This window comes from Pteropus medius, unplaced genomic scaffold (genome assembly GCF_902729225.1).
Source record: "Pteropus medius unplaced genomic scaffold, Ma_sr-lr_union100, whole genome shotgun sequence".
Classification (NCBI taxonomy): domain Eukaryota; kingdom Metazoa; phylum Chordata; class Mammalia; order Chiroptera; family Pteropodidae; genus Pteropus; species Pteropus medius.
Window position 1 is genome coordinate 349,311 of NW_024352787.1, and position 27,572 is coordinate 376,882.

The 27,572-nt window shown below is 39.6% G+C and overlaps 1 protein-coding gene across 3 annotated transcripts in view; it reads left to right on the plus strand.

Moving 5' to 3' along the window:
• The window catches only part of FARP1 (FERM, ARH/RhoGEF and pleckstrin domain protein 1), a 268,128-nt gene that overhangs the window by 162,297 nt on the left and 78,259 nt on the right, over window positions 1-27,572 (plus strand). For 2 of the 3 annotated variants that reach the window (XM_039849165.1, XM_039849166.1), the window contains exons 3-4: window positions 10,574-10,678; window positions 27,105-27,147. In XM_039849165.1, coding sequence (XP_039705099.1) covers window positions 10,574-10,678; window positions 27,105-27,147 — 148 coding nt within the window. The remainder of the gene's footprint in view (window positions 1-10,573; window positions 10,679-27,104; window positions 27,148-27,572) is intronic. The other variant, XM_039849167.1, reaches the window with a different exon arrangement.

Consider the following 27,572-nt stretch of genomic DNA (forward strand, 5'->3'; position numbering starts at 1 on the left):
ATTTTTTATTATGGTAAACCACACACATCTTAAGCATTTGCACAGTTTGGTGGCATTAAGTACATTCACATTGTTATGCAACCATTAGCACCATCCATCCCCAGAACTCTCTTCATCTTCCCAACTGGAACTCCATACTCACTAACCAATAACCCTGTCCCTACCTCCTCCCAGGCCCTGGGGTCCACCTTTCTACTTTCTGTACCATCTACTTTCTGTCTCTATTGTATATGCGTCTTGTACTTTGGTTATACACTTATTTGTTAGTTTCTTTTCCCTAAATCTAGTCTCTCTGCTTACATTAACCCGAGCAAAGGGAGATAAGTACTATTTGATTAGAACTTTGTCCTCCTTGCGGATACACAAACCTGGAGCCCACTCCCACCTCATTCTCTTCCACTCTTAACAGAATATTAGACCTGAGAAGTATATGAAAAATAAAAGTATATGTTTGGGAGTTTTTCTGGGAACTCCAGAGCCAAGAATTCTTAAAGGATCCTGAAAGCTATGTTTTTCACACTTTGATTTACAAATCTTTAAAATTTAAAAGCCTTATGTGTAAAAAAAAGTTTTTAAAATCTTTTCAGGATTGAGAAAATGTTCCCAATCTCCTTACTAATTGAAAAAAAACATTAAAAATGTTTTCTTTTGAAAGGGCCTGTAAACACTTAATGTAGTAATTTTCTTTCACTTAATGTTTTTAGAAGCTCTCAAAGAACCTCGGAGATTGGTTCTTGGGGAAAGGCTGTGTTTCAAGAACTATGGTATAAGAACACTGCCCGGACTCGAGGAAGGAGGAGAACCAGGAACCACATTTGGTGGCATTGTTTTACAAAGTCTTCACCTTTCTGTTCAAATGTTAAGCTAAAATCAGGAAAATATCTACTTTCCATCTTCCTATGGAATAATAATTTTGGAGGCCAAGTGTGTGATATTCAGGTGTATTTTCAGAAAGTTCAAGCTCAGCTGGCTGAATGAACTTTTGAGGTTTAATTATATCACTGAACCCAAAGAGAGAAATGCCAAACTAAATAGACATAAGGAAAATGCAAACATTTTCTCTTGCTGGGAAGGGCGTAATACTTTCCTTGAGCAGTCTTAATCTGATTTATACTTGCCTTATTCAGTATTTGTGTGATATTTTATTCCCCGCCTAATGAATATTTAAAATAACAATATGTCAAGAGTTTTTAAAGTTTGCTGCATTTTGGAATTTTTTACTCATCTACTTCTAAATGTGATCAAAGGACAATGACTTGCTCAAAGTCAAGCACAGACAAAGCCAGCTCTATGAATAGCCAAATTCTCCGTAAACATTTTTCTTTTTTTTCTTACTGCATTACTGGTTTGCTGGAAAGAAACAGAAATCCACCGCCGATCACACGCATGCGTGCACACACGCAAACTCTTGGCATGAAGGAAGAGCAGTTCTATACCAATGATGCTGTGGTTATAATGTAGCTAAATTACAGTGAAGGAGCTGAAAGGGCCCATTCTCTTCTCGGCCTGGAGTCAGGACTCTGAAATCCAATCTGAAGTGTGTTTAATGAGTGTTCTGAATGCGAGGGCTCAGTGCAGAGGGGAACAAGGAGCACAGTGTGTCCTGGCAGACAGCATGGCCACCCTTGGAGCCTCAGCGAGGAGGAAGAATCGCCGTATTTGTGGAAAGAGTAGATGGGCAGGCCTAAACATTTAGCTACATTCTCCCAGAATGAAAGCCTTGTCCTGGCTCACCAGACTTTAGCTTTAAAGCCATAGTTCCTGTTCTTCCTCTGGTTGGCATTTCACAGCAATGGTGATCACACGGTGTGCTGAGGAGGCTATACCTCCAGGTCTGCTGATTGGCTTTTGAGTCATTTTCCCTCCTCCTGAATGCAGTAGAGCCTACTGAGTACTGCATACCATCCTAAGAGCTTGGTGTACACTAAGTCATTTAATCCTCACCACAACCCTATGAAGTGGTTCAGCCGCTACACCCGTTCTACAAAAGAGGAAACTGAGGCCCAAAGAATAACTTGCCCAAGGTCACAACTGCTGTGGAATGGAGATAAGGGATTTGCAAGAAGGCAGATACCTCCAGAGTTTGTATTCTTAATAATTATATTATACAGCCTCTCTAAGTCGCCCAAGGGCTGGACAAACAGCATGGGAAACATCTCCCACATTTCAGCTGTCTCATTTATTTCTAATTATAATTGCTATACAGTATTATATTAGTTTCGAATGTACAACATAGTGATTCGACATTTATATACCTACAAAGTGATCACCTCGATAAGTCTAGTAACCATCAGTCACCATACATAATTATTATGATGTTATTGACTCTATTCCCTATGCCGTATGTATATTACATCCCCATAACTTATTTTATAATAACATTTCTTCATTAACTAAGGAGTCCTGCCTTTACAACAGAAGGTCACAATTGGCTTATGTGACACTCACCTTAGCTTGCAAGGGCTGTGTCATATTATGGTCATACTAACTATATGTATCACACAGTATGTCGAGCTAACCAGCTGTGGTGCCTGGAGTTATAGCACCTGCAAGGCGTCAGCCTCTTCCCTTGGTTTTATCAAAATTATGAGTCTAAGCCTTGAAAGAGTTCAAGGGAAAATAGACTCTGAGGTTTAAAGGTTAGGAACAGATTCTCTGATGCTGGGTTTGAATCCCAGCTCCACAGCAAGCGTGACCTTGGTAACTCTGTGTCCCCCAGCTTGGTATGTCCTGGGATGTGTAGCTTAGATGAATTGCAGGTGTCAGATGTATTGGTCCCTCTGCCCACAGGGTGAGCTTCTGGGGCGGTTTCATCTGGCTCCCAGTGTCTTTATTTACTCCAGCAGGTCACGCAGACTTTATTATTGATGTCTCATTAGGAAGAATGGTAGGGAGATGCTGTTCTGGTTTCTCACGTGCTGTTATGTCCTGTGCCATTCTGATTCTAGCCTTTGCTTTTCTCTCTCATAACCTTTTGAATCTTCTTTTCATTCCTTATGCTTCAAAATTTTCAAGTAATTTGCCTTGAAATGGATTGTACTAATTTATTCTGTGAAATAGTTAAACCCTTCAGTTCTGGAAATTTTCTTTATACCGTGCTTGTATAATTTCCTTTCCTCTCAGGTCTGTCGCAAAGCCACATTCAGATGTTGGAACTCTTGAACTGAGCCTCTGAATACCTTACCTCCTCTCCTCATTGCTGTCACTTTGTAGTCAGGTCTAGTTTCTAGGAGTTTTCTGTTGTATCTTTAAACCCTTCTAGTGAAATTTTTATTTCTGCTGTGCTATTTTTTACTTCTAAGAGCTCTTTTAATCCAAATGTTCCTTTTTATAACCATTTTGGTTTTTTTTTAAGGTGTAAACTCTGAGCTATATGAAGATACAAATTACAGTGTTTTTAAAACTTTTTTTTTACTCTACCCTGCATTATTTGAAGTACCTGGCGTCTCCCATTTCTGACCTTTAAGGGAGTTCTGTGTAACTTGGCTGCTTCCTGTTGCTGACTCTTTTCTCGGCTGTAATTAGATTTTAGCTTTCTCCTCTGTCATTTTCTAGAATTTGGGGGAAATCTCTCACTTGATATCTCTTCTTTCATTTTCTGTTTTCTATAAATTTATTCCTCTTTTCTTTTACTGCTTTTTAAGCAAGGTTTCTGAGTATAGTGGAGATGAGCTGCATGCATTCGGTCTGCCATATTTAGCCACAAGTCTGACATTCTTTTCATCGTTTATATTAAGCCCTGTCTGGCAGAGTCCTTGTGCTTTGAAAATGTGAAAAATACACATTTATGGACAGAGAGGTGGGAATTTCTCAAATTGTACTCTCCTTGAATGTCCCCTTTATTGACAGCTCCTGACTATGTACAGAGGGGCTAGGAAGGTTACGCCCTGTGTGGACAGCTGGGATGGTTCGAAAGTGTGTGAGCTGTGTGACTTCTGAGCCTGAATCTCAGCCTTCCTATCTCACTAGGGTCTCAAAAGAGAGGCTGTCTTGTACAAAGAACTTCAATTATAGAATGCCAGTCACATCTAAAGCAACAACAGTAAAAAACAACAGAAAAAAACCCAAAACCTTGTAACAGCAGGAAAAATTAATTACTACTCACAATTAGTCTGCTTGCTGAGTATATTTGATTATCTAGTTCAAGAAATTTTGAAGGCCAGAATTTTTAAGTTATCTCAAATCTACTTATTGAGTTGTTATTTTGTCATAATCCCTTTATTTGAAAGGGTCAGTACTGAACATGAATGCTTTGTCTCTGGCCCCATGTGGCTAAGAGATAGACAATGGCACCGTGAAAAATGGCAGTATAAGTTTGCAAGGGCTGCTGTAACAATGTACCACCAACTAGTGGCTTACAATAACAGAAATTCTCCCACAGTTCTGGAAGCTAGAAGTCCAACATCAGGGTGTCCTCAGGGCCACACTCCCTCTGAGACTCTGGGTAGAATCCTTCCTTACATCTTCCTGCTTCCGGTGGGGGCCATCAATCCTTGGCATTCCTTGGCTCGCAGTGCATCATCGCAATCTTTGCCTTTGTTGTCATATGACCTACCTGTGTGTCTGTGTCTTCATATTATAAGGACACCAGCCATATTGGGTTAGGGCCCACCCCAATGACTTCATCTTGATTACATCTGCAAATTAGATCACATTTACAGGTTCTGGGTGTTAGGACTTAAACATACCTTTCTGAAGGATGCAATTCAGCTCATAAAAGTGGATTTGTTGTTTTTTGCTCTGGTTGAGTCTTAAGCTTGATGTTAGCCCCAAACCAAAATCAAGGCAAGAGACCACAGAGCCAGCCAGCCCTGCATGTCTGAGGATCTACCTGTCATTCAGTATCAACTCATCATGCAACTGACACCTTGCTACTCAAAAAGCACAATCTTCACACCAGTGGCAGCATCCCCTGGGAGCTTGTTCAGATTCTCAGGCCCTACCCCAGCATCTGCAGTTTACCAAGGTCTGCAGGTGATCACTGAGCACATAAATTGGAGAAGCGCTCCTCTGAATCACCTCCAGCAGCATTCTAGGGCAGAATAAGCATGGACCCAGGCATGGACTCTGCCCTTGGCGACACTGTCACCCAGCACACCGATGTGGTAGCCAGGTTTTCCATCCTTTGAGGCTGGGAAATGGGACCGCCTTCTCAATGTCATGCCTTCCCTTGCCATGAATTCTATAAGCTGACATTTCCTATCACAGTAGCAGTGATAATAATAGAGAACTTGTGTTGTATGCCAGGCCCTTTGCTAAACGCTTTGTAGTCATTATTTTATTTAATTCTCACATGGATCCTAGGAGGTAGACAATGTCTCCAGTCCTTCCGTCATTCCGTGAGCTGTGGACTGAACTGTGTCCGCCATCCCCCACCCCAGTTCACACATTAAAGCCCTAATTCCCAGTGTGGCTGGGTTTGGAGTAAGGAGGTGTAATTAAGGGAGACACTTCTCATGTTGATCTCCTGAGTACCTAGCACAGTGCTTACATGTGGTTACTCCCAGGCTTCTCCGGTCATCATAGTTATTAGTACTTCTACTCACCTGGTCCAAAACTGACAAGGGGCCACGAGGAAATCTGCAATGTTATAACCTCCCCGAGATCTGATGTGTTAAAGATTAGTGAGTTATGGGGATTTGAACAATATTCTAATGAGCATTAACGGTAAGAAAAAGGGGGACAAGGCCTTTGAGAGAAGCTCTTCCCTTCTGCTAGGTAAGACCATGCCATGGTCGTCATGGTTACATTAATCTCAAACCAGAAAAAAACAAACACTTCCAGAAACAGCTCTCTGAAATCTCTGCAGATGCAAATTTTATAAAACCAGTCAAACATTATCTAGATAGATTTTTGTCTGCGATTATTTCAGAAAGGCAGAACTACTTGTTCCTAGTGGAGCGAATCATTGGTTCAGACCCTTTGAGGAGGTGGGTAGAGGGAGGAGAAGACACCCCCAACCCAGAAACAATTGTGTCTTTATTCTTTTAGAGGAAGAAAAAAGTATTCTCACATAAAACTTTATGTAACAGAAATAACCTGAAGGCATAGACATGTTTCAAAAGCACAATAACCTAAAGCAACTTTGATTCACAGTTTTTAATAGCTTGAAGCTGTATGTGAATGTTCATACTGTTTATTAGTCAGTGCTTACTTGCCAGACATCCCCCAAGAATGTAAACCTCCTCTTAAAATTTACTTTTATTGGATTCCATGAAAAGCCAATTCAAAATGCAGAAAGCATAGGGACATATGGATTGAAATCAGCCGACTTATTTGTGCATTAGATTAAAATTCATATGCCTTTTGGAGCATAATTAAAAGTAGTCAGTAAGAAAAAAGTGATACAATTGGATTATGTAGTTTTACTTGTCACTGATGATGTGTAACTATTTGATTTCTGTAAGGAGTACACTTCTAGAATATTTTAATCAAGACTGGCAGTATATGGGGGTCACAGTTTCTAAGACACTTTTGGAGTCTTAAAGGTCTGTCCCCTTATGCCCAGAACAGACATTTGGGAACAATTTTTTTAAAATTCATTTGCGATAAGATCCTTTTCATATTAAACCATTACTAATGATGCTTAAATAACTTGATTTCCTTTCCTCATGTATGATAGCTTGTATAGTTGTAAATATAAATGCGTGTGTGTATATATCTTTAAGTTACTGTTTGAGAAAATACCTTTATGATGAATTTTCCTCAGGATCTCTACTGTATGTTCTGTCGATTTAATTTATGCTGTTGCCACCTTTTCCCCCATTCAGACTTTATTGACTTACTTATAGATTCATTTTAGCAATAAAGAGCTTGTGGATTTGTAGCCTTAAACCCCATCATCAATTTCCAGTGCAAAGCCTGCACCAATTGCATAATTTGTGGTTACTTCCAACCATGTTCATTTTGTGCTTTTTCTGCCAGACATGTAAAAGAGCTCTTTGTGCTGAGAAATATTACCAACATTTAGTGTGCGCATGTGGATATTCACACATTCTCCCCATGTGCTAAGGCTCTTCACAGCCACTCCACTTGAGTTGGGTCCTCCCCCTCAATATTTTCCTAAGATCTAATGTAAAGAAAATGGATTCTTTATTTTCTTGTTCTTAAAAATAATTTAAATAGATTCTATTGTTAGTAACTATCTATAGTGTGAACCCCATTCCTTTTTCTTTTCTTTTCTTTTTTTTTTTCTTTTGCCTTTTTCTTTTGCATTTACTTATTGTGGCAAAATATACTTAACATCAAATTTACCATTGTAGCTATTTTTAATATACAGTTCAGTGGCATTAAGTACATTCACAATGTTGTGCAATCGTCACCACTGTTCATTTTACATTCCATGAATGATTTTGAACAGAATTACTTTTAGCGTGAAGTTCAAAAGATTCACTGGAGACAAGTGTGGAGAAATGATGTTGCAGATGGATGGAGTAAATCCACTGTAGGAAGAAAAGAAGGGATAATTTTTCAAGAATGAAGATGCAACTCTTTTTCTTCTTCCCTTCTCTGAGATGCTCTCTCTGAGGCAGCACTGAACCCTGGGTGCATGGATGCACCCAGACAGTTCTACCCCAACTCCTTAGAGAAAGAGAAACAGGGACCCTGAACTTTGGGATCATGATGTCTGGAAGCATTTTAGATCGTAGCTGCCTGGTGTATGTTGTGGCGTTAATGCTGAGGGCCACTCACCCATGAGGTTATCATGTAGTGGCCGCATTTAAACCTTTATCAATACTTTCTAGTGATGTAACACACTGCCTTCCCTTATTCCCCTGAAAATTACCAGCATTCACAGAGGAATTCATATAACACTTTGTAGGTATCTATTTTATCGAAAAATTTTAGAAGCTATATGATCATTCAAACTCTAAATTAACTTACCCCATATAAAAATTTTGGTACCAAAGGATTTGTACAAAATAATAAATTTTAAGGAAATCATTAAGAAGTGAGACCAAAGTTATGTCATTTATTAACTAGATTCCAAGCATCTATTTCCAGTCTCTTACTATTTCCAAGATATGCTCGATAGGTTCACAAAAATCTCTGCTCACTCAGTAAAGGACCCAGTTCAGATGGTAAGTCTGCCTCTCTTCTGTGTGTTCCATAAGGTGCTTAGTTGAATATCATGTCTATAAAGACATCCATTGTATATTGACTTTTTACTTGTTTAGACTTCCAGTGTTGAATTGTAAAGTCTCATTTCCCAGACTGTAAATCTAGATGAAGTTATCAAATTCACTTAGTACTAGGAATGCTTCGGAAATGTGAGTGCTCGCCAGCTGGTCAGATAATTGGTGGTTCATTTTGTAACAAATAGTAAATGTCAAGAATTGTGAGAAAGAAGCATTGCGAAACTGGAATGTGGTCTTTAAAAACACGATCTAGGAGTTCTTCCGCAACTTCTTAGCCCCTAGCCCTTTTTAATAACATTCTTATTAAGGTCTGCAGATTTTACTGGACAGAGAGGGAGGCCTAGAACAAGGAGCTGTGCATCAGTTATTCTTGAAGGTCTTTGGAGGCAGGTGTGAGAACTTGAACCTAGGACCCTGCTTTAGCTTGGCTGTTGAATTCCCAAGTGCTCTCAGCATGAGTGAGTAGGGCACAGTGGTAAACCAAAGAGATGGAAAATAAGATTGCTGACCAGTAATCCCCGTGGCTCTAAGTCTACTGTATAAATGCAGGTGTGTACGAGAGGCAGGGTCTGTTTGACAGAGGAGAATGGGGTTTAACTCAATCACATGTTACTCCTGCCATTAGTGCAAATGAAATAATTCTACCAGTAACTTTTGGACCAGGCATTGAAAGCCCAGAGCCTGGTGAATTTGGAATTATCCATGGAGAATATTGCATGCTTTAGATAGTGAATATCTTCTAGATTTCAATAATGAGGAATTATGGGAGCATAAATTGGTTCTGTTAAAAAAGATGCTTTGTCACTGGACACTGAAGCATCTTGGATACTCCTCAGGTCACAGTGAAGCCGGCTGTGGACATGGGCATCGTTGTGCTTGTCAGGCCGGCTCTCACTGTCAGTCTCCTGGGTTACTAATTGGTTCCTAAAATGCTCTGCTTTTCTCAGAGGGGTGGTGAAAATGTAAAAGTGGAGATGACCATGTTTTGAAACACTTTTTTTTTCCAGTGTTTAGCTATGTGGTGGAATTGGACCCATTTTATTAGTGGGTCATTAGGAGTCCACTGGATAGTGAAGAGCAACCAAGGCATATGAGTCTAAGCTTTTAGGGTAGAAATTTAGTTCTTATAGATCATATTCCCTTTCCTTATAGATTCAGTATATAGAAAATATATGTGTATTGTTGATTTCAGCAGACATTGATTGAGTGCCAGGTGTCTTGCTAGGCAGTAGGAATATAAAGGTGATTAAATAGCTCATAATTTAATTGGGGAGGCAGAATCATAGATATTTAACTATATGTAATATAGTGGGATGAGTAACTTTTATTGATTTGTTTATTCATTTCAACAAAATTGGTTGAAATTGGTCTTTAAGCATTGTGTATAGAGGGATTAATAAAATATGGCCTTTGCCTTCAATATATTTGTAGTCTAGATGAGCGTCGGCACAGAGCGTTATGGGAACCTAGAGAAGAAAGGCATAAATTCTGCCATATTCATGGAGGAGAGAAGCACAGAGTAGGGTTTCAATGGCTGCAAAAAGGGTATGAGATCATGAGTTGAAAACATATCTACATAAAACCCGCACACAAATATTTATAGCAGCTTTATTCATAATTGCCAAAACTTGGGCAACCAAGATATCTTTTAATAGGTGAATGCATAAACTGTGGTACATCCAGACAATGGAATATTATTCAGAAATAAAAAGAAGTGAGCTATCAAGCCATGAAAAGACATGAAGGAAACTTAGGTGTACACTGCTAAGTGGGGAATGTCAATCTGAAAAGTCTACCTTCTTTGTGATTCCAGCTACATGATGTTCTAAAAAAGCAAGACTATGGAGAGAGTAAAAAGATCAGAGGTCGTCAGGGGTTAAGGAGGAAGGGGATAAGGGTTGGATGGATGGAGCACAGTGGATTTTTAGGATGATGATACTGTTATGGTATCTATACTATACAACAGAAAAAGTGAACCCTAATGTAAACAGTGGACTTTGAGTGATAATAATGTATCAATATCGGTTCAATAATTACAGCAGCTATACCCCACTAATGCAGGACATTAATAACGGGACACTATATGTGTGCTGGGGAGCTGTATCTAGGAACTCTCTACTTTGTGCTCAGTTTTTTTGTAAACCTGAAACTGCTCTAAGAAAAAAATGAAGTATTATTTTTAAAAAGGGTGTGGTGCCCAGGATCAGGACGAGGAGAAATGGCAGAGGTCCTCACCTAAGTGTGAGAACAGCAGGAGAAGGGGCCCCCAGCAGTGTGCACGAGGCTGGTGGTCAGGGTGTCAGGGAGGTGGGTGGTGGCAAGCTGCAGAGGACCCAAAGACTCTGCAGTGAAGGGGCTTCCTGTAGTGGGAGCTGTGGTCTGTTTTCATCCCTGCCTGTCTCCGAGGGCCTAACTGCTGTTGTTTCTGTTCCCAGCAAAGAGCCCCAGGGAAAGTGTTGCTGGATGCAGTTTGCAACCACCTCAACCTCGTGGAAGGTGACTATTTTGGCCTCGAGTTTCCTGACCACAAAAAGATCACGGTAGGCGATGTTAAACGATGTTGCTACTTTTACTATCTATTTGACTAGGGAGAAGGGAGGGAGTAATTGGGACCTTTCCTTGATCATACAGAAATATATAGAGGAAAAACACCCTGAAAGCCCTTTTAATCTTTTTTTCTTTTTTTTGAAAGTAGTTGTGCACAGTGTTAGCAGATTCAAAGAAAATACACAAGGAAGATGTGGTCTCTCATTCATCCATTTCCCTTATTGCTCCCTCCAGGGACCACCATTAACAGTCTCTGTGTATCTTTCTGTTAAAAATCTGTGTATACCTATAGGTACACATTGTTTTTGAAATATGCTATTATTATGTAATAATACACAGTATCCTATCCTTTCCCTCCCTCTCCCATTAATGTATCATGAAGATCTTTCCTTTTCAGCACGTAAAGAGTGTACTTCTTTTTTTACAATTTCATGCTATTTCACTGAATGAATATGCCATAACCTACAACCTCTAATATAAATGATTGGATGCTTAAGTTGTTCTCAGTCTTTTGCTATTACAAATGATGCTACAGGGAACATACTAGTAAATTTTGTTTGCACCTATGGCAAATACTCAAGTGTTTCAGTAGTTCAGATCCAGAGTCATGGAATTGCTTAATTCATGGGTTTAACCATTTTAAAGTTTGCTGAATATGTCAGATTGTTCTTTAAAAAGGTTTCACTGATTCGAACTCAATTTAGAACAAAGCTTGCTGTTATGCATCTCTTGACTGATGATATTTTTAAGCTATATATGAACCTACCTGTTGCTAGACACCCTTTTAGGCTATAAACTTGACTGTATTTCTCTTTATTCTTTCATTGAGTACATCCTGAATACCTAGAACTTTTGGTAGCTACTGCGCTGGAGATCAAGTAATAGTAAGATGCAGAAAGTGTATAATTCAGGTAGGGCGTCAAGTTTAGTTAGTGGCCAGTACAGGGCATGTAACATGTGCCCTACTGCAGCCAGGGGCATTGAGCAGTGGAGCCAACAAACAACATTTGTGTTCAGAATGTCCTTCCCGGGTGTTGTGAAACTGAGTCCCTTGAGACCAGAAGGAGTCGACCTAATAGAATATTCTGGGGAGAGGTGGCACCCCGTGTACAAAGAGCAGAAAGCAAGTGATCTATTCAGGAACCTGCAAACAGGCTAGAGTGTAGAGGGAAGGTGGGTGTAAGAGCATAGGAAGGCTCTTGGGAAGGAAGTGAGAGACAGGAAGTTGAAAGGTAAGCAGGGAACCAGATCTCATAGGATTTTTTATACCATTGCCATATAATAGAAATATAAAATGAGCCACAGATAGAATTTCAAATTTTCTAGCACTTGTTAACTATGAATAAGATATTTCACGTTTTTTTTCACTCTGAGTCTTTGAGCATGGTATGTATTTGACACAGCCACTCTGAATTCAGACCAGCCATATTCCAAGTGCTTAGTAGTCACACGAAGCTGGCAGCTATTGAGTTGGATGGCACAGTCTGTACCAAGCTAACGTGTTTGAGTAGCTGTTGAATGCGTTTTAAAGGGAACGTGATGTGATCTGATGTATAGTTTAGAAAGAGAACTGTAGCTGTACTGGAATAAGACAAGACTGGAATAAGGAAAGCTGTCAGGAGGTTGCAGTGTTTCAGGCAGGAGGTGGTGCTGGATGGAAGTGAGGGAAAATTGAGGTGGGGCCTAGAGGGAGGTGGATGAATTCAAGAGGCTGGGGAGGAGTGGTAAAGGTTTGTTGGGGAAAGAGGGCTCAGGGGAGCTGGGTTTTCTCACTTTCCCATCTGGGTGGACAGTAGTGCCAGTCACTGGAGATGGAAAGTTTCAGAGCATGTCCATGAAGAAGGGAAGACAGTGAGCTTCATCCCAGGCAGGAGGAGTGGGTGTATCAGTGGACATTGCAGTGGAGACGTCCAGCAGGCAGTACCAGTAGATGTATCTCCTGGAGCACAGGAAAGATATCTGAGCTGAAATTCAAGAATCTGATGATTATTTTAAATATTGATTGAAGCTCCGAAATTGAATGAGAGTGAAAAGGACGAGGCAAGACTGGAACACCAGTATTTAAGGGATGGATAGAGATGGAAGAACCCTTAGAGGAGGTACAGATAGGAGAGAGAGACATCACAGGGCAAGGGAATAAAGCATTGCAAGCAAGGAGCAGAAGGAGGAGGATAGGCAGGTAGGTGGTAGATGAGTGAATCTGTCACATACCTAAAAATAGATGCAAATTATGTTTTCTCATTTTATTCCTACCTCCAAATACTCTTGACCATTTTCTAGTGCTTAAGTTAAATCTAAGGCTCCCTAACTCCCAGTCATTTTTCTTTTGTGGCAAATGAACAGAGATGGGCCAAAACCTACTTCCACGTGCATGTATTCATCTAAGAATTATTTTGCACCTCCACAGTGTCAGTCATCACACTTCATACTCTAGAAAACATAAGATATAAAGTGACCCCAAGAAGTAATTATGATTTCCATTCATTAGAAGTGCACAGTCTAGTAATGGATTACAGATAATTACAATGCTATATAGCAAGTTCTATGGAACATTGTTTTATAAACTAATTTTGTTAAAATAATTATTCTCAAAATACTTGAAGACATCTTATCTCATTATTTCTAATCGTGACTGAACTACTGCAAGGTCCTAATGGTTTTCTGACTCTAATCTTGCCCTGTTCTGATCCAGCTGGAGTTGCCTTTCTAAACTATAAATCAGCAGTGGTGAGGATACTAAGATTCTGAGAATTGTTCTGTTTCTGGGTCAACCAACTAGCTAATGGCAGAGCTAGGATTCTAAAGATCGTCTTCTGACCCCAAATTCAGTGCCTTTTTTGTTAATCATAGGTGCTTCTCTTTGCTAGAATTCACAATCTGTTGATCTATCTGGATACCTAGAGGGCCGGCTTCTTTCATTTTATCAGGCTTGATTTTTAGGATTTCGCTGCATCCTTTACAATACTGTTTAGAAATCTGCTCAACTGCAAAATACAGAAAACCCAATAATGATGACTTAAAGAGATAGGTGTTTATTTGTTGCACATAATACGAATAAAAGCCACCACAAGAGTGCTTATCATGCACTACATTGTCCTCGTCATTGTGGACACAACAGTGAACATGGCCCACATTCTAAAACAAGGATCAGCAAACTTCCTTTGTTAGGGGCCAGATAGTAAACACTATACATAGGCCTAATGGCCATGCGATCTCTATTGCAACTATTCATGTCCGCTTTTGTAGTGCAGAAGCAGCCATAGGCAATATGTAAATGAATGGATGTGGCTTTGTGCCAATAAAACTTTATAATACAGGAAACCATAGTTTGCCAACACTTGCTCTAGAGAGTAATAACTCTGTGCAAGGCATCATATTGAGTTACTTATACTATTTCATTCATTCCAGACAGGCCTACTATATACCCCTTTTCCGATGAGGAAGCTAAGGCTTAGAGAGAGTTAAGTCACAAAGACACACAGCCAGGAAATGATAGAGCCGGATTCAAGTTCAAATCTGTCTAAGTCCAAGCCCATGCTCTCAATCACCATTCCATTCTGACCATATCTCTATATTTTGCTTTCTGTCAAATATGAAATTCCAACCTGAGAGCTAATTTCATAAAAATTTAAAAATAAGTTGTTTTGACAAAATCGATGTGTGATGTTAGGTGGACAGTGTAAGTGACTGGAGACAAGTACTAGGAGATCTTCTGGGGTCCTCCTGGCCATGTTCTGTTTCTTGATCTGGATACAGTCAGTTTATAAAAATTCAGTGCACTACATTTATAACGTGCATTTTATATGCATGCGTGCATATATAAAATTTCAATATATAGATATATAAAACTTCAGCATAAGTTGATCCCCAAAATACAATGAAATAAAAGCACATGGGGGCAAAAACATGGCCCATAAAGCACCTAGAGGCTGGCTGACAGAATCTGTTTCGGAAAAGCCAAGGACAAGTCTTGATTGGATGAACTGAGGAAGAGCCTGTCGCGTGGGAAAACAATGCACTCTAGCTGGATTTTCACCTCTGCTCTCAGTAAAGGTGCTTGAAAATTTAAGATTTGTGTTATATAGTTTCTGTCTCCTTCCCAGATTCTGTCAAAACGCCGGCTTTCTAGCCAGGCGGTGGCACATTGCAGCTATGGACGAAAGCAACTCTGCAGTCAGGGCGCCAGCCCTCAAAGGGTCACCGGGACAGGTGATGGCCCCTATTGAGCCTCGCTTTGCTCCTGGGTACAATGGGGACATTAGTGCCCACTTTTTGGGGTTTTTGAAAGGATCAAACATGATAATATCTATCAGCATGTAACCCCATGTCTGGGGCCTAGTAAAGTTTTCAGAAAGTGTTAGTTATAGAAACTGTTATTCTCATCATCATTATTTTTTTTTTTACTATGATTAGAAACAACAAACATGAAATCTACCATCTTAATTATTTTTGAGTATATAATAGGAACGTTAACTATATACATAAGTACAGGAAAGTATATTCACATTGTTATGCAACAGATTTCTAGAACTTCATCTTGCAAAACAAACTCCATACCCACCGAACAGCAAACAACACCTTCCTTCCTCCTAGCCTCTGGCAACCCCTGTTCTACTTTGTTTCTATGAGTTTGGCTACTTTAGAGACCTCATACAAGTGGAATCATGCAGGATTTGTCTTTTTGTGACTGGCTTATTTCACTTGAGTCAATTGTCTTCGAGGTTCATCCATCTTGTAGGATATGACAGGGCTTCCTTTTTAAGACTGAATAGCATTCCATCGTTTGGATATACCACATTCTGCTTATCCATTCATCTGATGAGCACTCAGGTTGCTTCTTCCTCTCAGTTGTTATGAATAATGCTGCAGTGAACATGAGTGTGTCGTCGTGGTTAGTTTTTAATAGTACCATTGTGATTATTACCTTTGTTAAGCTTTATGTGGGAGGCTGCTCACATATCTGACAAACCACAAACAAGCATGGTTGGTCTTAAAATGCCCAAACGTGGGCTGTCACAACTGTTTTTGCCCATATATCTGTGGATAAGATGTGGGAAAACCGGTTGTCCCACACAGGCCCTGACATACAAGGTTGTGGACCTCTGTCCCTAGGCAACAAGTCAGGCAACTTGAATTCCAGCCCTTTCCCTGCCCTGCTCATCATTTCTGTCATGTAAATAGCCCACAGCAGGGCATTCTGCATAGTAAGGGTTCGGAAAAGCTTACGGGGAAAACTGGCGCTTTCCATGGTCTAGAATGTACTTCTCAAGATTGGAAGTAAACTAGAGATAACTAGTAAATAATCAATTATGCTCTGCCCTTAACTAGACTTGTTCTGTGGCTTGTCCATTAATGGAGTTAACTGCTGTGTTTGCATGCATGTTTGGCCTGCTGCTGGCCTTAAGTCCAGGCAGCCATCCCCGTGAGATTGCTCCCACAGGAGCAGAGGCGTCTTTTCATCAGCTCTTAAGAAATTGATTGGGCTTCTTACTGTTGATCCCAGGAACCAAGACCCTGTATTTACTATGCCAGCCCATTTGTACCTAAAGTCTGAAAGCTGGAAAAAGGTCCAGAAGACATTAGGTTGCCATTGGGGTGAGCTCAGAGAGCTAACTGTCCTTGAGTTTGTGTGTGCCGTAGACTCTGCTATTAACCTAAATGCATCTCATTTCTTCTTCATCTTAGGGGTCAGCAAAAACCAATGGTAAATATGTTGGGCTTTGCAGGCAGTACTGTCTTTATGGCAACTATTCAACTCTGCCACTGCAGCACAAAAGTAGAAATAGACAATATGTAAATAAATGAGCTTGGTTGTATTGCAATGAAACTTTACTTACGGGCATGGATATTTGAATTTCATAAGGTTTTTACATGTCATGAAATATAATTTTTCCTTTGATTTTTTTTTTCCAACCACTTAAAAACATAAAAGTTAGTCTTTGCTCTCAGGCTATACCCACACATGTGGTAGGCTGAATTTGGCTCATGGGCCTTAGTTTGCCAATCTCTGCTTATAATATTTCTCTGAGGTAAGCATTTTATCATCTACATTTTACAGTGAGCAAATTCAAAGAGGTCAGTTGCCTAGTACTTGACAAGGTACTGTGTAACCAGGTTGATAAGCAGGATTCACATACAGGCCTGTCTCAGCCAGTGTAAGTGCTCTCTGCTTCCCTCGGCTGCCTTCCTCCCATTTCCCACCACAAAGAGCTGCATGCATCTCTGTGGCAGAAACAGGTGCATAAGTGAGATTTACCTCATTGGCCTGCTGAGGATACTGGGAAAAGCTCTGCATTGTGGCCTGTACACCTGTTTAAACATTTGCTTTGTCTTTTAGCAGCTGGGTAGATCCTGAGCTAAGATTAATAAATGATGATTTTGCAAAGTTATCATCAGGATTAATTCAGGTACTTTACAGTCATGAGTTCAGCAGAATTCCTGATACTTAGTAGGCACTCAGTTATCTGCTATATTTTGTCCTTGCCATTCTAGCTCAGAAACCAATGAGGCTGGCCCACCAATCTTTAAGTAAAGCTACATTGCTTAGTGACCTGATAAAAAATTTTGATTCTAATAAATAGATATTGGTTAATCTCAGGAAGAAGATCGTCATCTTTTTGTTCATTTTATATTCTCCATGCCAGGAGAAAAGTTTTGTCATTGGTAGGTGTCTTAGCTTGGGCTGCCGTAACAAAATACTGGGTGGCTTGAACAAAAGACATTTAATTCTCACAGTATTAGAGGCTGGAAGTCTGAGATCAGGGTACCAGCATGGTCAGATTCTGGTAAGGACCTTCCTTCTGGCCTGTAGATGGCCACCATCTCACTGTGTCCTCACATGGGTGAAAGGGATGGGGACAGGCAGAAGGAGGGGGAGATATCTCTTCCTCTTCTTATAAGGACACCGTCCTATTGAATCAGGGACCCATTTTTATGACCTTATTAAATCTTGATTACATTTTAAAGACCCTATCTCCAGATATAGTCACACCGGGAGTTAAGACTTCAACATAGGAATTCTCGAGGGGCACAATTTCATCCATAGCAGTAGGCACGATTCCTAGAGGCTTAAGGTCACAGGAAGCATGGCTCCTTGGGATGACAGGTGGTTTCCCATCCCCACTGGGGCCAGATGGACTTCCTTCACCTATGTGTAGTTGTAGCCTCCTGACCTTGTTTCTTCCTGAGGGGTCTGACTTCAGACATCTGAGGCCAGGTGGGACTCCTTGCTGACTGTGCCAGGTATAAAGGATGAGAGTGTTGCAGAACCAAGGACAGGTTAAAGTGTGGAATGGCTCCGTCACCACACAGGGCCACGCTGTGGTTTGATCGACAGTGGCTATGTTGACGGGGCAGGTCCCAGAGGAGGCAAAGCTCTCCTTGAGCAGAGAGTGTGGGCGAAGGACAGATCTCTGGGAAAATAGAGCTATGGATAGTGTTCTTTTCTTAAGCTGGAAGGAAGATATGTGGTTTTCGTTTCCTTTTTTTTTTTTATTAATAGACTTTAATTTTTAGAGAACTTTTAGGTTTAAAGAAAAACTGAGTAGAAAGTACAAAGAGGTCCCATATACTGCCCTCCCTCAACACATACCGTGTCTTCTATTAACGTTTTGCATGAGTATGATACGCATGTTACAATCAGTGAGCCTGTACTAATACATGATTATTACAGTACAAGGTTTACCTGAGGGTCCATTCTTCGTGTTGTACATTCTGTAGGTTTTGACAAATGTACAATGACATGTATGTACCATTAGAATATCATAAAGAATAGCTTTACAGCCCTGAAAAAAAATCCTGCGCTCCACTTATCGATCCCTGCCTCCCCTCTGAGCCCCTAGCAACCAATGATCTTTTCCTTCAACATTTTCTTGTTTTCATTGTTCTTGATGTTCTGGTGTCTGGGGCCTTGCTGACTGGGGAGGGGCTAGCCTTCCCACGGCTAGAGAGAGGTGTTAAAATCTCAAACTGTAATTGTGAATTTGTCTATTTCTGCTTGCAGTTGATCAGTTTTTGCTTCACGTATTTTAAAGTTCTGTTTTTAAGTGTATAAATATTTAAGATTTTTATATCCTCTTGATTGACTTCTTCATTATTAAGAAATTACCTTCTTTATCTCTGGTGATATCCTTGATTCTGATTGTCTGATCCAAATATAGCCACTTTAGTTTTTAAAAGTTGTTATTGTTAGCATGATATACCTTTTTTCTTCCCTGTCCTTTTTACTTATTTGTGTCTTATATTTGCAGTGCATTTCTTACAGGCAGCATACAGTTACTTTTTTGTCCAGTCTGACAATTCTGATTTTTAATTGGGGATGTTTAGACCGTTTGCATTTAATGATATGAATCAAATCAGTCATCTTGCTATTTGTTTTCTATTTTGTCCATTCTTTGGTCCTTTTTTCTGCCTTCCTTTTGATTAATAGGATGTTTTGATGATTCCACTTTACTTTCTTTGTTGGCTTATAGGCTATAACTCTTTGATTTGTAACTTTAATGGTTTTTTGGGGGTTTGTAATATACATCTTTTATTTATCAGAGCCTGCCTTCAAGTTACATTATGCTACTTCACATACAGTATAAAAAACTTAAAATAGTATATACTTCGATTTTCCCATTTCTGACCTTTTTGTTATTGTTGTCATACAGTTTTCTTTTACATGAGTTTATAATCTTATACTATTATTATTTTCATTTTTTGTAGAGATTTAACTAATAAATCTTTAAAACATGTCATAAATTGACATTTTGTTGTTACTCATTCATTTGTGTAGACATAGATTTCCATCTGGTATTTTCTTTCTGCTTGAAGGACTTTCTTTAACATTTCTTGTTATGTGGCTCTGTTGATGAATTCTCTCAAAACTTTCATACATCTGCAGGAGTCTTTATTTTGCCTTCCTTTTTGAAAGACATTTTTTTTCCTGGGTGCCAAATTTTAAGACGAATTTTGTTTTCTTTAAATTTTTTGCTTCACTGCATTCTCACTTGCATTGTTTCTGACAAGAAACTTACTGTCATCTTTATTTTTGTTCCTTTTTGTACATAATGTCTCTTTTTCTCTGGCTGATTTTAAGATTTTCTGTTTATCATTGCTTCAATTTGAGCAATTGGATTATAATATTCTTCCATGAAGTTTTCTTCAGATTATGCTTGAGTTTTGCTGAGGTTCTTGGATCTGTGGATTTATGATTTTTATCAAATTTGGAAAAATTTCAGCTATTCTTTCTTTTAATATTCTACTCTCCTTTGTTCTTCCCCTGCATCTCTTCTCCTTTGAGACTCCCACTTTTCAGCTGCCTAAAATAGTTCTGCAGTTCTCTGCTTCTCTGTTAATTTTTTTTGTAATTTTTCTGTTTCATATTGGATTGTTTTTATTGCTAGGTCTTCAAGTTCATTAGTATTTCTTCTGCAGTGTCTAATTTGATTTTAATTTTACCAAGTTAAAAAAAATTTATCTCACACAATGTAGTTTTCATCTCTAGAAGTTCAGTCTAGGTCTTTTTAAAATATATTTTCCATATTTCAATCTTTTCAACATAGAGAACATAATTGTAATTGTCTTCATGTCCTGTACTAATTCTGTTATATACGTCAATTCTAACTAGATTTGATTTTGGGATCATATTTTCCTCTTTTTGCCTATTGATTTTTTTAGTGGATGTCAGATACTGTGAATTTTACCTTGTCGAATGCTGAAATATTTTGTATTCCTATCAATCTGAGTGTTCTAGGATGCAGTTATTTGGAAACAATTTAGTCCTTTCAGATCTTTTAAGATTTGTTAGGTAGGACTGGCATGATGTGCATTCTGTGTAAATTATTCCCCACTGCTGAGGGATTACCCTTAGGTACTCTATCCCAGAGGTCCCCAACCCTCAGGTGGTGGACCAATACCAGTCCGTGGCCTGTTAGGAACCAGGCTGCACAGCAGGAGGTGAGCAGCAGGCAAGCGAGCAAAGCTTCATCTGTATTTGCAGCCGCTCCTCAGCGCAAGCATCACTGCCTCAGCTCCACCTCAGATCATCTGGCATTAGATTCTCATAGGAGAACCCGTCCCTGGTGCCATAAAGATTGGGGACCACTGCTCTTCCCAATGCCCATGAACCATGAGGACTTCCTTTCTGGCTGGTTAGAATAGATAGTTTTCCTGGCCCTGTGTGAACATCAGGCACTGTTACCTCTAATCTTTTCAATAGTTCTTTTTCCCAGTCTTGTGTACTTTCCTCACAAGCATACATTGATCAGTATTCAGCTGATTACTCAAGGGTAGCCCTCTGTGCTCTCCTACATACTCTTTCTGGAAAGAGCTTTCTACTCCGGGACTCTCCTATGATATCTCGCTACCTTGGTGTCCCCTGCTCTCTCAGCCCCTTCTCTTCAACTCATGCATTTTGACAGGTTTTTCCTCCTTGTACTACAGTCTAGAAACTTACTCAAAGGAGAAGGCTGGGGCAACTGTGAGGATCATAATTATTTTATCTCTCAGGAATCACTATTTCTCATTGCCTGGTGTCCTAAGTCTTCAGATCTGTTGTTATGTATTTTTTTCATTTTTTGGTCCCTTTCACTCTAGTTTGACCAGAATCAGAAATCTCAATAGATTTTTTTAAAGCCACTCTTAAGATATCTTTTAAATATAACCAAATGTAAAATCGATAAAATAATTAAGATTAATATGAAAAATTACATTCAAACAAATTATTACCAAACATTTCAAAAAAAATGTTCTTCTAGGAGCCTGAAGAAAGACTAATTTGTAGTAATGAATTCTAGATATTGGATAATTTTCTGTAACCTATTTTATCTGGTTCCTGTATATGTTATAGTTGATGAAAATTTTTGTTATATGCAGTTTTGATTTTTAAACATGAAGATGGAAGTTGAGCGTCTCTTGAGTCCTTTAGCTTTTGGAGGGGCAGGATATTATATTGCAGAAAAAGCAGAGATTTGGAATCAAATGGACTTGATGTTAAATCCCAGCTGTGTGACTTAAATAAGCTTTCTGAGTTTGGCTTCCTTGTGTAAAATGACCACATTGTTATGAATATTTAGTGAGGACATATATAAAGTTCCTATCCAGTGCCTGGCAACACAGTAGGTGCTCAAGATATAATCTCTTCCTGGACTCCTTTTGGATATCAGGTAACTGACTCTTCTAATGAGACCCTTACCAAAATACTTCAGATATTTCAGTTGCCACAAAAACCACCCAAAATGTCACTCACCATAATAATAGAACAAAAGATGTTTAGGGAAAGAAGAGAATGGCTTTGGGAACAGGGATTCATCTTGCCTTGCTTTTAATGCCTAGGCATTAAGGCATTTCTTCTCACCTAACAGTATTTCAGTGCAGAAAACACATTCCAAAGGAAGGAAGTAATATTAACAGGGATCGGAGGAGAACAGGGAGCCTGACTAAAATGTAGGCAAGCAGGGGAAGATGGGGTTGGAAAGCTGTGTTGAAATCAAATTGTGGAAGATAGCTGTTATGGGCCGAATTGTGTGTCCTCAGAATTTGTATGTTTAAGCTCTAATACCCAGTACCCCAGGATGTGACTGTACTTGAAGATAAGGCCTTTAAAGAGGTGATTGAGTTAAAATGAGCCCATTAGAGTAGGATCTAATCCAGTCTGACTGGAATCATTTTAAGAAGAGGAAATTTGGAGATACCTGAGAAACAGCAGAGCCATGTGTACACAGCGGGACGATCATGTGGAGACACAGCCAGGAGGTGGCCAGCTGCAAGCCAAGGAGAGAGGCCTTAGGAGAAACCAAGCCTGCAACACCTCCAGCCTCCAGAACTGTGAGGAAATAAGTCTCGGTTGTCCATACGTACCTCGTCTATGGTACTTTGCCATGACAGCCCCAACAAACTCAGTCTAGGCCTTCACATCCCAGCATGGGAAGTGTCTTGATTCAGTGAGCTCTACTGACTGGGAATGACATGTCTACAAGTCCATTCATTTTAACCAAACCCCTTAGCGACAGTCAGGAATGTGGATGTGTAGGTGTGTGCTGGAAACCAACAGCATGTTTTGGAGAGAACAGGGACGTGTGGCTTGGCTGAAGGGGTGAGTGTAGGGTAAGAGATACTTTATTATAGTTGCTTCCCTCTAGAGATCGTTGGCAGTCGGCAGAGAACGAAAGATTATGGTGCTGTTGTTACCTTTTTCATTCATCTGGAACTTGTTTCTGTTCTGCTTAGGTTGAATTAACAAATGATTTGTCTAAGATGATCTGATCTAGTTCAAATGCTTCCTGATAGCTCTCCCTGTATCTCAAACTTAAATGCTTTAATTGTAATCAAACAGCAACTTATTTTTCTTCTTGGAATGAGATGACCTCCTTCTGGCTCATCCATTTATAGTAGTTTAAGTCCTGTGTGTGTAAGACCTTTTTTTTCAGCTTTGCAGATATCAGTCCAACTGGAAAATGGAGAGGTTCTCACGGGCCCCACGTCCTCACCCAGGCCAGTTCAGCTGTGACGTGTGATCAGTGCCCTGCAGCATTATTGCTGCAGAGCTCTACCGACGAGCTAATTCAGGCTTGTGTGATGTTCGCAGACCTACATGTTCTAAAACCACATGCTCATTTGGCTCAAATTGGTGCTTGTATTTGATGCTTTCCACAGAAATGCCAAAAACAGAAGAGCGATGTTTTAAAACAATTCATAAAATTGGCAACGACATTGCCAGAGCATAGTTGTTTTGTCCTGAGTGGTTTGCAGTTTAGGCAGGTTCTGTGGCGGAGCTGGCAGTGGTGAAAGATCTCAGAAACAATTGTCCTGGGGCGGCCATGGAGGCCGAAAGAGCAGAGGACAGCAGGTTCGTGAGTGGGCGCTCCGCAGCTGTGGGGAATCCCACTAGAATTCGCTAGTTAACTCAATATCCCATGCAACATAACTATTTTGAATTTTCTCCACTTGCCTCAATCCTCCAACCGTCAGATTTAACAGGGGAAACAGAAGGCATCAAAAAGGAACTTTCTTATCCTCCCAACTCAAATGTAAACTTACTTACATTTGTCATTAGCCTGTCTTTCTATCTCCCCTGATGGGGTAGCTCTTCTTCTCTCTCAAGCTGTTGCCCTGTGATTTAGAGCTATCTTCTCAGATCATTTCATGTCCCTTAGGACATTGGTTATCCCTTCTTGCTCATATTCTCAATCCTTCTCCTTTTTTCAAAGCAACCAGGGTTTTCCTGTTAAAAATGAGCAAGTAAACAGTACCCTTATTTGATCCCTCACCCCTACACTCCGAGTCTCTTGTCTTCTCCTTCATAGCCACGCTTCTTGAAAAAGCCCTGTGTCCTACCTGCTTCTTCACTGCCCACCAGACTTTCAGACCCCTCACTCAGTCAGCAGACCAGCAGATACTCTAGTTCTCATTTTATGTGACCTTTCAGCACTTCTTGATATTCTTCCTTTTGGAGATGCCATCTTCCCATGGCTGCCATGACACAAATCTAGCCTTATTTTACTTCTGTCGTCATCTGGTCCAGCCTGGCTTACCCTGTGTTGGAGGCATCATCAGTCAGTGCTCATGCATTTCGTTTTGTGGACTCTACCAGGGCATCTTATCCTTCATGGAGTCAAGGTGGTGGTGACTTCTAAATGTGAGATCCCCTGCCCTTCTCTGAGCTCTGGATGAGTGTGTGCCAACATTTCCACACTATCCGTTCCTCATGAAATCCTAGAGCACTCATAACATCTAAGTGTCTCGACCCCTTCCATCCTAGCCTTCTTCCAGTGCTCCCTGTCTCTGTGAATGGCACCGGCACCTGTGTGGATGCTCACGCCAGAGATCTTGGTGTCATTCTGGTCATTATCCCCTCCCTCAGCCACCATATCCAGTCAGTAAACCACATTGGACTTTACCTCTTAAAATTTTCTTAAATCCACCCACTTTTCTCCAGCTCTTCTGCTCTCCTGGTCCAAAATACTATCCTCTTGCCTGGACAATTGCAACAGGGCAACCTGCTTCTATTCCAGCCCCCTTGATCTCTTCTCACACTGCCAGACTAATCTTTTTAAAGTTCACATTTGATTGTATCAGCCTCATGCTTAAACTCTCCATTTTCCAGTTGTTCTTAGGATAAGGATGAAGAATCTTGACATAGCCTTGGTGGGGTCTGACCCCCTCCTGACCCGTCAGCCTTGCTCCATAGCCATGTTGGTTTCCTTTCATTTGAGGCATCTAGGCAGGCGTTTTTACTGTGTGTCTTCATCTGTTCTTAATCTCTTTCCTTTCAGATCTCAGCACAATGTCATGTTCAGGGACATGTTCATATCGAATCTCAGGTTCCCTCTACTTCCACTCTTCCCATGGCTGGATCAGACCTCTCTATCCCAGACACTCACAGTCCTCTGGGACTCAGTTCTCATCGTACATTCATCTCAGGTGCTTCTTCAGTTTTGTTATGAGGATTTTTTTTGGTCCATCTTCCTCACTAGACCACAAGCTCCATGAAGCAGGGACCATGATTGGTTTTCTCATCATTGGATTCCCAGAGCCTAGCAGAGGGGTACAGTAATATTTTGTTGAATTAATAAATGAGTTTGAAGAACAGGGTTTAAGTTCCAACTTTGGGCATCTGGTCTTTGAATCTCACTCAGTTTTCTTATCAAATGGAGATGCATTTGCCACGTCATCCATCTTTTAGGATTCTTAGGAGGAAACTAATATATCTTGCAAATGATAATTGCTATTTTGAATGATTATTCTTTCTCATTTTAAGGTTGAATTTTATCAGTATGACAATGGAGATGATCCTAAGTCAACTAATGCCATTATTTTTTTCCTCTTACAGGAGAATGATATAGAATGGGACGTACAGAAATGAGTTTCATTATAAAACATTACTTATTTGAAAAGTTGATGGGGGAAGTTTAACCTGAATAGGTAGAAACTTAAGTTTTTAGTTCTTTTTTATTATGAGAATTCTTAGTGCTCATTTAACAGAAGTTGGATAATATAAAAGGCGGAACACAGGAAGTCACCCCTCTTCCAACCTCCCAAACACATTTTCCCTCATTCTTAAGTATTTATCAAGAACATAATTTTTAATGTTTGCATGGTAATGTGTCATAGAGGTATAGACTATCTATTCATTCATTCATTTAATTTAGATTATTATAAAAATTTTTCGCAGTTAAAATGTGATTAGCATTCTTTGTGCATAAATCTTTTTATGTATAAATGTATAATTTCCCAAAATTGAATTATTGGGTGAAAGAGTATATATAGGAACATTTTTTAGGTTTTAGATAATTATTCCCTAATTAGTCTCCAGAAATGTTGTGCCAGTTTACACATCCACCAATAGAATAAGACAGGGGGCATTTCCCAGCACCCCTACCAGCTTTGGGTGTTATAAAATACAAATATACACGTATATGCAGGCATATCTAGATGCAAATTTAATGGGTGAAAATGGTATTTGGTTATTTAAATTTGCATTCGTAGTGCACATTACTTTGGAATTTGAACATTTTCCCATTAACCATTTTTCTTTGTCAATTACCTGTTGCTCTTTACTTAGTTTGGGGGTGTTCTCTTTTTTATATTTACTTACAAAGCCATCTTTACGTTAAGCACATTAACCTTATTTTGCCATACATGGAAATACGAGCTTCAGTACAACCCTTTCAATGACCAGAAGTTCAAGGAAAGTTTAAAGAAAAACGTTTGTAAAATGGGATAATATGGTTAACTTAGCACTGTATTAATAAGGTCAGCAGCTCGCTCGTGTGCTTTCCCGTACACTCTCTCTCTCTCTAAATTTTGCCATTCAAACTGCATACAAATGAGCACATGTGTGAAAAGAGTCTGGACTTAGATGTTGGGCAGGCCCGATTTCATTCCTCTCTCTGCCACTCTGGAGTTGACAGACCTGGGACAAATTATTGAGCCTCTGCAAGTCTCACATTTCTCTCTGACCTTGAGAAGTAAATAGCTTATGGATAGGGCCTGGTGCCGAGGTGGCATTCTATAAATATTCATTCTCTTTCCATATCCCTCAAAGATGTCCTGTCTGTATGTAGGTACACATACATGCATTTTGTTTCATAAAGGAGCGTGCATTTTTCACTCAGCATATAGCCAGACAAGCAGTCATTCATTAATATTTGCTGAGTAGCTAACTATGATAGAAGTACAAACGAGAGTTGAAAACTTCTTAATTAACTATTTGAGTCCAGGAGAAATTTTAATGTTGAACTCAGTGATGATAATAGCAAATTTAGATCTGTTCTATAAGTGATAAATGATGTAAGACATGGCATTCTTTATAAAAAAGGAACAGATGCCTCAAGTACTCAAAAACATTTTTATTTTAAACAACTCCAAATAAAGTCTAAAAATAGTTACACTTTCATTGAGAATTTGTGTCTCAGTGTGTTCTTTTTTCCTTTATAGGTGTGGCTGGATCTCTTAAAACCTATTGTCAAGCAAATTAGAAGTAAGTATATGCTGTATGTTTAACAGTGATGTTAAATATAAAGCCAGACATTTTCTTCGTCTAGATATTGTCGGCCCTGTGGCGTCAAGCACTTAGTGATACAAATTCTTTTTTTACCCCATGATTGCTTTTCATCATCCACTAATCCATGTGCTATTAAAATGTATGTTCTGTAATTTTAACATATAACAATTTGGTAATCAAAATCTTGCTTGGAAAGTCAAATATCATTTTGATTAACAGCTAAAGCATACCATTAAGCTCCAGAATAATTGAGCTTGTCTCTGTCGGTGTTTCTTGCTGTCACTTTTGAAGGGGAAAGGTGGAGCCATTTATTCATAAAATTGGTGTAAGGTTTTCTGTCCTGCCTTTTCAAAGCCTGTGAAATCAGAATGCAAGTGTGGTTTGGAAAAATAAGGTGCTTA